Here is a 12,702-nt window from a genome sequence, read left to right as displayed (position 1 = left end):
ACACACACATATATATATATATATATATATATATATATATATATATATATATATATATATATATATTTATAAATTTCTACCAGCTAATTAATATGGGGCTATAAGCATTTGGGATACTAAACTACTAAATTACACTAAAGCAAAGCTAGGTACAGCATAAGAAAAGCAAAATTAGCTGACACTGAACCCCATGCTGAGTTACACAGCAGTGAATTCACCAATGTGCCCTGGTTGTACACTGACAATCATTCTTTTGAACTAAAACTTGAGATAAAACCACCACCTAAATTATATATAGAATTCCAAACTACTATATTGAACAGAAAGACATTTTCCATGCCTACTGAATCCTGAGATGTGATTATTTAATGTGTTTGGCTGCCATATTGGATGCCATCTTTCTTTATATATTGCTATATGAAATATTTAACAGAAATAATATTACTCTTGCTTGGCGACTCTACCTAAAATGTGTTTAACCAAGACAAATGCATGAAAACATGACCAGAGGCACTTGAGTCCAATGTTAAATCCTTGACTAGCGTGCATCTTGAAAAATGGCGGCCATTTTGAAATTTTTAGTGGACACCCAATTATTTTTAAAAAGTAGCCTATGGAGAAGATACGAGTATGTACCAAATTTCATGCTTCTATCGTTAACTGAAGTATTTTATTGAAAAAACGGATTTTATCCGCTGCACTATTGGTTGTAGGAAACTGTGAATTTGTAGCTTTTTCTGTGAAATGACCCTAGGTTGCAATCTTCAGTTTTCTAAAGCAGAATAAACTTCAGCATCTTCTTTCTGTAACTTAGGCGACAATCTCTGGCTGCATGAGGCAGAGTGAACTTCAGCATGTTCCTGTAAGCTGACACTAGGTGACAATCTTTGGCTGCATAAGCAAGGTGAACTAGTATTTTCTGTAAGTTGACACTAGGTAACAATCTCTGATTGTGTGAAGCAGATTCACCTTTTAGCATCTACTTACTTTTCTTTGAGTGATTAATGTTAGGATGTTAGATTCTCTTGAGTGAAAAATGTTAAAAGTTACAACATAACCATTTGAAAATCCTGTCTAGACTGGTGTAGAATAACAAGAGCTGTATCTTGATTTTCTTTTTACAGGGACATCTCTTATATTTCTTTAATGAGGACTAAAAAGTAACAAACTATTCTAGAGCACAGAACTGGATAAGCATAAGATCAACAAAAACAAGCAACACTTGGATTCTGATAAGTTGGAAGAAACTTTAAAGATGACAACTAAATTACGAAGATCAGAAGGAAGTATCCTTGTGATTAACCAGATGAAAGTCAGTCAAAAATATAGTTTCAATAGGTGTGCACACATGCGTGCTAGTTTCAAACAGAATATCTGAGTGCTCAAGGTATAGCTTATGAGGAGCCCTAGAGACCACTGCGGGACTTTGGTGTACACCCATGCTAGTAAGTAATATTAAATGACTGCACAGGATTTCATTAAAAATTAGCGAACTGGCAACCTAACATGCTACTTATCTATCCCTTATTTGAATGTGAAAACATCTTTTTTCATGCAATAAGTCCAACGTATATTTAACAAGAGTAAAATCTGTAAGAAAATATGTCTAGGCAAATTATGGAAAAAAAGTTATAGATCATAAAACTTATTTTGTTCAATCATTGCCGGTGAAAAATAAAAAAAAAATAAAAGTTTTCATAAAACTAATATTGCTTACATCACAATCATGCAATTTGAAATAGTCCGATTTGATTATTTTCATGCCTCAACGCTGAAAACAATACAAATAAATAAATATAAAAGCATTACTGTAGCATCCACTGATATCAACGAAACCTTTTCAAAATTTTCGTTCACTTATTGTCAATGCACATGACAAAAATATGTCTATCAAACCTAGGTCCAAATGTTAAGATGATAAAAAAATAGAAAAAAAGTGTTATATAACATTAATATTGCTTACATTGCAACCATAAAATTTGAATAGTCCTATTTGATTATTTTTAATGCCTCAATGCTGAAAAAATGTTAATAAATACAAAAGCATTACGGTGACATCCACTGATATTAACGGGTGGGCGGGGCCACAGTCTAGGTTAATTAGGTCTGACGATGTAAAGGCTACCTGGCTTGCATAGGGGGCGTAACGTCACGCAAGACTACTAGAAGTTTTCCTTGTGAGCCAGGTATATAGACGTTAGTTTTATCATTACTGGAAAGCAAAGCTGAAACTTTTACTGTTGAAGAGAGGCTAGTCGTACTATCTTTTGATGAAATGAACATTGCAAAGCGCTGGAATTATGTTAAAGGACAATATAGATTAAATGAACCTCATGGAAAAGGTAAAGTTATCGCGCTGAGGGGTCTCACAGCTAAATGGAGACAATCCATCCTTTATGATTTTGTCAAATAATGTGTCCATAAGATGGTGATAAGGACTGTGGAAGTAGAGAATACAGGCTACCTTGCAATCGCAAATGTTCTTGATCTAGTGCCGAACAATACTGAATTATGGAATGCTTTTGTGATAGACCCAGTGCAATTAAAGCAAGTTATACTAAAAAAAATCCATGGCATGATAGGGAGATTACGTATTCGCCGATGCCCTACATATGATAAAACTTACAAAAAATCGTTTTATAAATAAGGGACTTTGTTCTTAGGATTGAGCTCTGATTATTGTATGAGGGAAATGTTAAATAAGACACACACACAGAATACGGTCTAACTCACAAGATCAATGGAATTCATATAAACTTGAAAACACTGAAATTCCGCGTTTAAAATATGCTAAGTCTATTGAATATTTATGAGAGAGGGAAGCTGTATCTGGGAGGTTACTGAGGAATTTATCTCTATGAGAAATGACTGGTTTGATCTCATGAATTTATCATGCATGATTGAAGATGTAAAGTCGAGGAATGCTTATGGAACTGTCTTAAATAACCAGGAAACAGTTCAATGGAAAGTTATCAATGTAATGACAAAAATGAGAGTATGCAACGCAAGATCAAGCACATTAAAATGTCCAAATGGGCGTCATCTTATTAGAAATTATAATGTAGAATACATATTAACATGAAAATTGAATCAGGACCCACTAGAAAATTGTTTTGGGCGTAGCAGACAGATGAGTGGACTGAATAATCACCCGGGTGCTGTTAACTATAAATATAGAACTAGAAAGCTGCTTCTTGGTAAGGACGTTGCTCTAATCAGCGATAAAACAAACGTAAAAAAAAGCATGAAACTAATGAATGCTTATCAGCTGAGTTGGTGTCGATGAATGCGTCAAGCAAAGCCAAATCCTATAATGAGCATGAACTTACTACGTTATAAATTTGCAAAACCAGCAAAATATTAAAAAATAAAGACTTTGATTTAGAATCTGAGAACACCAATACAGACAACACAGGTTGTGGGCAGTTTGTCAGCTGATCCAAATAATTCGAAGTCAATATCTGATGTAATTTAAGAAGAATCTTTGTGATATATAGGTGTCTACATTGTTAAAAAAAATTCAGTGCGGCATCCTCATTTAGGTCAAAAAGCAACTGACGCTCAAGGTGATCAAATAAAATTAACAAGCGTCAACTCTATATGGCGTCTGAATTTTTTCTTTTACAATAAGCTTTATGAGAGATGTATTCAAAGACATTCATGGTGAAAGTCTTAGGGAGGGGAAACATTGCATAAATATGCTTGCCTGTGAAATGAAATCAACAGGTGTTGATGTTCCCAGTGAAATAATTTAATTTTTGTAAGGCTTCGTGTCTTTCTTAGGATGGGATACCTGAACAAGAAAATAAAATAATAAAAAAGTTGAGAAGTTTAAGAAAGTTTCTTTTTTTATCTTGTATCATGAAATATGTTTCTATTGAATACATTTTGATGTTGTTTTTAAGGATTTTGATGTTTAACTACCGTTTTCGCGAAGAAATAAGGAACATAAAGGGAAACTGGCATCCGACATGGAAATATGGCAACACTCGTTCTTTCGCGTGACGCCGTGTGCAGGCCGCTCTTATTTTGGTAAACAAATCGGCAGACCTAATATACCCAAGAACGTGGGCGTGGCATGTGTGACAACCATTGGCGTGGCGGCAACATGAACCACCTGGAACACAGGCTTACAGTGAATATAGGGATTATTGAATTATCTTGAAAATATTTATTTCATATATGTTATATGAATATTTGAATTTTCATAAAAAGTAAAATGATTTATGTTATATTTCTTAGCCACTTCAAAAATTATGGTTTACTTTACAGCAAATATTCGCCCATGCAATTATACTTTTGCTAAAGCCTAGATTTTGTTCCTAGGCTCAAGTGTGTTACTTTTTGTTACTTGCTAGAAATACATCTCACTTAGCATTCATATTTTTATATCAACAAATTTTGGCTGGAAAGCATATTAAGTTTTATGTTCTTGCACTTCAAGTTACTTTATGAATGAATCAGTTATACACCAAAAGCAATCAGGATTTTCAAGAATAAGTACTTTCTTAGTTTATAAAAATAAAAAAGTTTTTGTGTAGACCTTGGTGTTAATATGATTTAAATCATCATCATCATCATTTATTTTTCAAAAAACAGGTAAACTAAAAAAAAAATCTTTTAGTAAATGCGATTAAATCTCAGAAGCCTTATCATTTTTGAACGTAGCCTAAAACATCAAAATTAAAAGATAACTTTTTTTTGTAAATCAAATCCCGAATCTGAAAGTTTTGTTGTGACTGTTGAGCTCATTGGGCCATAGTTATATATTGTTACGAAGACTACTTCTGGTAGCAAGTTATGTGCACTGGCACTGATGAGACTGCCAACCTTATCACACTGTGTTTTGGGCTAAGCAATGTAAAAATAAAATTAATTCACGTCACAAAGATTGCAAATTATACCAACGCATAATAGTGTTAGCAATGAATTCACAAACTTATTGATATGTATGACATTGGAAATAAGAAAATAAGTTTAAAATTACTTAGGAACAGTTACACTATGTCTGAGATTTTAATATCGCTAGAAACTGGTACAACACAGAGAGAGAGAGAGAGAGAGAGAGAGAGAGAGAGAGAGAGAGAGAGAGAGAGAGAGAGAGATTATGATAACGTTCGTTGGATTTTAGCACCTGAAAACAACTTACCTTCAGATGGCAAAATGTTTGGCCTAACTGTCGATGATGACACTGTTGTAATCCTGTAACAGTTACTGACGTATCAGCATTTCCTGGCATTACTGTGGCTTCGCTTTGGCGGTTGACTAATAACCAGGTGTGATGAAAAGATGGAGGACAGATATTGGACAGAGGCCTCTTAGTTGACACTGGAATGAAAATTTAAATACAGGGCTTCTTATTGCATAGTAAGCCACAATTTTCCTAACATAATACAACAATATTCTTCAACCATCAGAATAAAAAGCATTTGCTACGTGAAAATCTTCGTGCTGTATTAAAGCTGAAAATATCAAAGGTTTGCTGCATACAAAAATTTTTTGCTGATAATTTTTCTTGATTTTAACCAAACAATGTAAAACTGGCAACTTGAACAATATTGTTTGAAATTTCAGTAGAAACGTGTGTTTAATTTTATCTAACATTTTTTTTAAACAAATTACAAGAAGCTTTTTAAGCAAATGCTTCTTTCAGATATTTTATTTGTGTTATATTTAATTAGAGGAACAACAATGATATATAGGGTTGTTTGTAAACTATATTTGAGAAAAAAAGATTAAAGAACATTTTGCAGAGGAGAATAATAATAATAATATTCTTATTATTAATTATGATAAGAATACACAAGTATTTACAACTAACAGATGGGTTCTAGTTAGACTGTAAATTCTAATTAGCTGCATATTGATGCTGTTGCATCTCTTTCCGAAGGCGTTGCAAACTTATTAGCATAGTCGATACGTCCAGCTGAAGATACGGTTGGTTGGTATACCCCTCACTGGTGTGGCTCTCTCTCTCTCTCTCGTTGTTGTTTGGAGCCAGCCGATTTCTTACATTTTTTCGTCTACTGAGCTGAGGGTGGGCAAAGCCTCAAGAGGGCGTAGGTGTTGGCGATCTGGTGCTTGATCTATAATTTTTATGCTGTTCATCATCTCTTCTCTTTCAGGCTTTTTATTATGATTTTGTTGTTAATGGTTGAAGATAATGCCAGAAAGGATTCTTTGATAGTTTGAAAGTAGTCATTCTTAGTGGTACAGGCTTGTAAACTTGTAAAAGATACCAGTTTTCTTCAAAAATGTCACTAGGGCTGGGGTGTTTCTGAAAAGGAGCCAGCTGCTTTTCATTTTATTTATTCTTTCTATGGCAAGATAAAAAATTTTATTGTTTATTTTCCTGACTTTTAAGTACTGAATTTGCAGTTACATAACAACACTGGTTATTATTGTTGTTGGATGAACATATTCAACACAGGATTTTCTTATCCGTCCAGGCATTTTCTGAGGTTCATTAGGTCAGAGGCCAGGTTCGTAGGTTTATACAGACATTGTTGGGATAATGTGTCGAGGCCTGTTGTTTATGGAAATCCAGGAAGGAAAGGGTAACTTGGCACAGCAATTACAAGTGAAATGGAGAATAGAGGATTTTTTAAAATGTTCTAAAGATTACCAGGTCCTCTTTTCTTTGCAGAGCCGAGAATCTTATTAAAAATAATTTCCTCGATGACACCCGTAGAAATTGGCAAATAGTAGGTAGTACCCCTAATGGGGACCTAATCACCATGCCACTGGACTTTACGGGCTTCAGAATAGTTCAGTTATTTCATGACTGGGGCGCTGGTAAAGAGGCTTCTACATCCACTGAGGCTATGAGATTCGAGGAGGATGAGCGTTGAAGTTCTTGTAAGAAGTGATAGATGACTAAAGATGGTCATTTTTGTGGATTTATGGAGTGGGGAGATCATTAAAGCTCTTGGCAGTGTTGCATATTTGAGTTGGTAACTTGCAGATAATAGGTTGTAAAAAATTTCTAGGCCTGTGAAATTTTGCTGCACCAAAAATTTATCTCTGGGCGAGTTGGAATCTATGGGTGTTTCTTATAAAGCACGGAACCCCTTCAAATCAGGTATACTTGATAGGGTTCTTGATTTTTTCAAACTTTAGTTCATCAGTCAGGAATTCGGTCCAATTTCTGGAAATTTGCGGCGGTGCAGATGAGTTCCGAGGCTTTGCTTTTATTACGACGACTTCCTCAAATGTTTCAAGTTTTTGGCAATCTTTCATCTTCTTAGTGAGGCTGGAGCTTCTGGAAGGGCACAGTAGTCGGTAAGGGCTTCTTCTAGAACTAAGGAGAACACCTTTGGTGTGTGAGTTCAGGTCAAGATTAAGGTGGTCTTTTTCTTTGTGAATCTTATACCAAGAAAGAGTGATGTATTAATGTTTTTGACTTGGGTTTCTCTTGATAGTTGTCCTTGTGCAGACACTGAAGGTTGGCATCAATTTCCATGTTGGGGTCTCTTGGGAAGCTGCTTGTTTTTATGATTGCAGAGCATCCAGTATTTGATCTTTTGATCTCTGTTGTTCTTTTCCATTTCAGTGGCAGGGCCCTAGGTTTCTCCTTAAGGAGTTGTGATATCTTCCTTCATTGCAGCTGAATCAATTAGTTTTATCTGAGTGTGAGAAGGGGAGGGGACCTTCTCTAATAGCAGTATTGCTGAATATGATAGGTGTTGCTATGGCATCAACTTACATAATGTTCTCTATGGGTCTTAAAATACTACCAAGAACTTCTATGTCACCATAGAAAAAAGTCAAAGCAGCTACCTAGGCATACATACACGTACACCATTTGTCATCATCAGAAATTGGACCAAATTCCGGCTGAATAAAAATTTTAAAAGATCGTCAACAATCCTTTCAAGGATATTCAGTGAGATATTAGTAGGACTGTATAGATGGTTATTGCTTGCTAGATTCCCTCAAACCTCCTTCCCCTGCCCGGAGTAACTTTAACCTGGAATATATTTTTGGACAGTTTAAATCTACAAACCTGGAAACCCTGTACAACACAATATTGTCCAGGTACTGACACCTACCTACAGCATCGCCAAAGACTTTCTAAAAAGTCTGTAGATGCGAGGACAAACATGAATATACCCATAGAAGTCTTGAAGACCTTCATGGAAATGTGCACTAAAAATGAGTTCTTCACCAGCCACAGAACATATTTTTATTGCCAAACTCCCACATGGGCATCATCAAAAAAATGGTTTTCAATAAGATTCGGTGAGAGTTGACAAAGAGGAGGACCCCTGGAAATCTTAAGCTTATACAAGACTTGAAGAATGTGCCAAAAACCACTTCACTTGTGGACACAATGCTGAGGGTTTCGGCAAATACCGGAAAAAAAGTCCAGCACCAACATGGTAAAATAAACATAATTTCTGACTATTATTATCAAAAGAAATATGAGAAATCAGCAAGTACCAAACTTAGTACCAGGCATAAATGAGAGAGAGAGAGGGAAAAAAGAGAGACTAACATGAGAAGCCTTCCCCTTACCAAAGCATGCTCTCATACCAGCCACACAGTGACAATCAGCAACCCCTACTGACTACATTAATATGATTGCAATGCCTTCGGACCAGATACAACAGCTTCAAGAAGTAACTAGTCCTAATTCAGTACACTAGTCCAACCACTAATTTCATCCTGCCCATCTGTAATTAATAATAATAATAATAATAATAATAATAATAATAATAATAATAATAATAATAATAATAATACTTTATTAAAAGTAATAGCTACTTCAGCAGCGTTACGCTTATAGAGATTCTTCTCTCTTTTTCGAAAAGGGGCTTTTTCAGTACTACTTAAGCGGGCTAGTATCCTGTTTAAATAGTACTGAAAAAGCTGCTATTCGGGAAAAAGAGAAGAATCTCCACAAGCGTAACGGTGCTTGAGGTAGCCATTTTTAATAAAGTATGCTTGAGAGCGGGTCAACTTCATAAGTACAACAACAACAATAATAATAATAATAGTATTGATATGATGGTGAAGATAATGATTATGGTGTAGAAGATACATGTAGTACTCACATCGCTGAACACAAAGAGCAGCAGACACCGAACGAGATGAACATAGTTCATGAATAATTCCAACTCCAAGGATGTAGATAGAGCACCTCAGTGTAACGCCTACATCACCACCAACAGTCAAATCCCCCCTGGCAAGACTCATTGATCCTGCATTGGAAAGGTCCACATCATCAGCAGTACCTTTTTCATGAACTGAAAGATGATGCATCTCTTGTTGCTCATCTTGTAACCTAAAATAAAAAAAAAAATCTGAACTAAGACCCGGCAATGGGAACTTGAATGCACTAGTCCACTACATTTGTTGGTGAATGCAAAATTTAATATTTCTATTCAGTTACCTCTTTTTCTGACTACTTCTCACACACACACACATACACACACACATATATATAAATATATATACATATATATATATATATATACATACATATATATATATATATATATATATATAATATATGTATATATATATAATAGATATATATATATATGGTATATATATATATATATATATATATATATATATATATATGCTGTACCAGGCCACGCATTGTTGTGGTTCAGTCTGGTTAAATGGAAAAGAAAAAAAAGAGAAAGCTCCTTTCTCTTACTCTCTTCGTCTCTCTAACCATCACTGTCTCTTTCCCTCTTTCTTCTCACTAATACCAACTCTCTCTCTCTCTCTCTCTCTCTCTCCTCCCAAACATGTGCTCTTTTCTGTCTCTGTCTCTTTCACTCTCTCTCTCACTCACCTTTTCCATCTTTCTCCTACCTAACACCCCCTCTACTCTCTCTCTCTCTCGCTTCCTCTCTTGCTCATTTCTCTTTCTCTTTCTCTCTCCAACAGTCACTGTCTCTTTCCCTCTTTCTTCTCATTAATACAAACTCTCTCTCTCTCTCTCTCCTCCCAAACACCCACTCTTCTCTGTCTTTGTCCGTCTGTTCTCTCTCTCTAACCCTCCTTGTCTTTTTTCCTCTTTCTTTTCCCTAACACCCCGCCTACTCTCTCTCACTTCCTCTCCCTCTCATTCTCTCTGGTCAACCCCCTTCTCAAACTCCACCCTTTTTGATGTTATTGATGTTTACCCTCTAGTATTCTTTTCCAAATGATAATTCATATGCAGAAATTATGTATGGGAAGTTCGTAAAGTAACTAACTCTACAGGCATAACCAGCCCCGTTACACAGGCAGAACCAGCTCTGTTTCAGGGAATCCCTTCTCACCCCCACCCACTTCGGATGGGGGAGGTAGGATGAAACCCCATTACAAAAACACGTGCGCATTCGAATGGAATGTTGTGTCAAAATTTCGAAGCAATCGGTGAAGAACTTTTGGAGATTGAAGATTTTAAACAAATGAACATTTACATTTCTATATATATAATATATATATATATATATATATATATATATATATATATACATACAAATATATATTTATATAACTGAGTATGTTGTCGTTTCTAGAAAACTTCAATCCTGTTCCTCCTTACATATATATATATATATATATATATATATATATATATATATATATATATATATATATATAGCTTGATGATAAATAATAGTGCCAAGACCAGGAAGAACATTCTTTATTATAAGAACTTTCGAGGTTTAAAACCTCATCTTCAGGCTGAAAAAGTGACAAGGATGAGAAATCACTAAAAATTACATTAAAATGAATTTTCTTATTAAAAGCTTCAGTAAAAACATAAAATAAAACGAACATCACATACAAACTAAAAATTAAAAATTACGAAAAAAAACTAAAACAAAACGCAACATACAAAAACAGAAATAAAAATAATATGAAAGATGAACAAACTACCATACTCAAAAATAAAATGGCTAACGACCCACTTTGTGTACCTACTATGAAACTATATGATAGCTAGTTGAATACCGGACGAGTTGTTGTTCAATTCCAGTTTCATTTTCTTAATAAACAGCGACTCTGAAATTAAAAGGTCCAGTCTATTTGAGCAAAAAGACAGTACTCTAAAATCTAGGTGAGTGAAAGGATGGTCCTGTGCTAAACTGTGTTCCCTTATGGCAGAAAAAGGTGGTTTAGAAAAAGGAAACCTAGTTCTAACAGAAAGACCTCTGTGTTTCAAAATTCGGTGTCTAAGCCAGCGGGAACTGGATCCCACGTATCGCAGACCACACTGCGAACAGGTAAACAAGTTAATGACACTCGAATTAAGGTCCACAGGAAGAGCAGGCTTCTCCCTCAAATGTGATCCTACAGTAAAAGGGTTAGTAAAAACAAATCTGAAACTAACTTGAGGAAAACTATGCTTAAGTATTTCTTGTAACTTTTTTCGCACGAAGTAGCTACTATGACCAAGGAAAGGCAGTTTAATATACTTTACATCTTTACTAGCAGTACACCGGTCTGGGACAAAATTTCTCATCTAGAAAATTTTTCAGAACTTTGTAAAAGACAAATACGGGATAAGAATTTTCGGAAAAATAATTCTGGAGGAAGACCATGTCTTGATGAAATAAATTAAAATCACAACAAACATTGTAAGCTCTATCTATCATAGTACGTATTGAATTAAGTTTAAACAACTTTGGTGAAAAACTAAGATAGTTCAATCCCAAGCCAGTAAAAGTACTTTTCCTATAAACGGAAGTCTCAAATTTACCTCTATTTCTGTGTACCTGAACATCTAAAAATGACAACATATTATCCTGTTCTGTCTCACACGAAAAAGACACAAGGAGAGTGTCATCCACGTACCTACGATAATACAAGGGTTTGAAAGCAACAGGGCATTCAGACATCCAAATTTTTTCACAATACCCCATGAAGCAATCTGCATATACAGGTCCAAGGGAAGTTCCCATAGCAACTCCATCTATTTGATTATATAATTTACCATCAAAAGTAAAAATGTCATCAGTTGTAGCCAATTGTAATAATTTTCGATAATCTACTTTACTAAGTCCAAAAGTTGTTATGTGGTTTTCACATATATTATTAAGAATAATGTCAGTTGTTTCTTTTAATGGGATATTTGTGAAAAGAGAGGTTACATCAAAACTAGCCATTACAACATCTTGGTTAAAATCGAAAGAACACAATTCTTTGACAAACTTGGAAGAATTTGTGACATTAAACTCACTAAAAGTTAGGGGTTTTAAAACTGGAACCAGAAACTTTGACAAGTAATAGCTAAAAGTACCAATTGAGGATGTAATGGGTCTCAATGGGTTTCCTATTTTATGAACCTTAGGTAGACCATACATGTAACCGGGCTTTGACTCTGAGGCAAATAAATTACTATAGGTAACTTCCCCAATCATATCTCTCAAACTTCTTAACATCCTATTTAATTTGTCTTCTAATTTCAAAATGTGACTCGCAATATCTACATTTAACATCCTAAATTTTGTATTGTCAGAGAGTATTTCATTCATTTTATCTAAATAATCAGACCTATTCATCATTACAACACCCCTACCTTTATCTGGCTTTGTAACAACAATACTAGCATCGTTCTTAAGATTACGTAAAATATTGATTCTGTCTTTATTTAACTGATTGCCACCCTCCTCTCTACGATTAAAATTTTGAAAAGTCTCATTTGCAATTACAGAAATTTTGTTAGAAATTGAAATAAGGGTTTCACTACCA

General features: G+C 34.8%; 1 protein-coding gene across 5 annotated transcripts in view; it reads right to left on the bottom strand.

The window, feature by feature from the left end:
* Positions 1-12,702, bottom strand: part of LOC135223639 (uncharacterized) — a 466,317-nt gene that overhangs the window by 47,262 nt on the left and 406,353 nt on the right. For all 5 annotated transcript variants that reach the window (XM_064262269.1, XM_064262270.1, XM_064262272.1 and 2 more), the window contains 2 exons: positions 9,057-9,286; positions 5,150-5,328 (listed from right to left, as the gene is read on the bottom strand). In XM_064262269.1, coding sequence (XP_064118339.1) covers positions 5,150-5,328; positions 9,057-9,286 — 409 coding nt within the window. The remainder of the gene's footprint in view (positions 1-5,149; positions 5,329-9,056; positions 9,287-12,702) is intronic.

The sequence above is a fragment of the Macrobrachium nipponense genome, chromosome 10 (assembly GCF_015104395.2).
Source record: "Macrobrachium nipponense isolate FS-2020 chromosome 10, ASM1510439v2, whole genome shotgun sequence".
Lineage (NCBI taxonomy): Eukaryota > Metazoa > Arthropoda > Malacostraca > Decapoda > Palaemonidae > Macrobrachium > Macrobrachium nipponense.
This window is presented reverse-complemented; position numbering and strand designations above follow the sequence as displayed.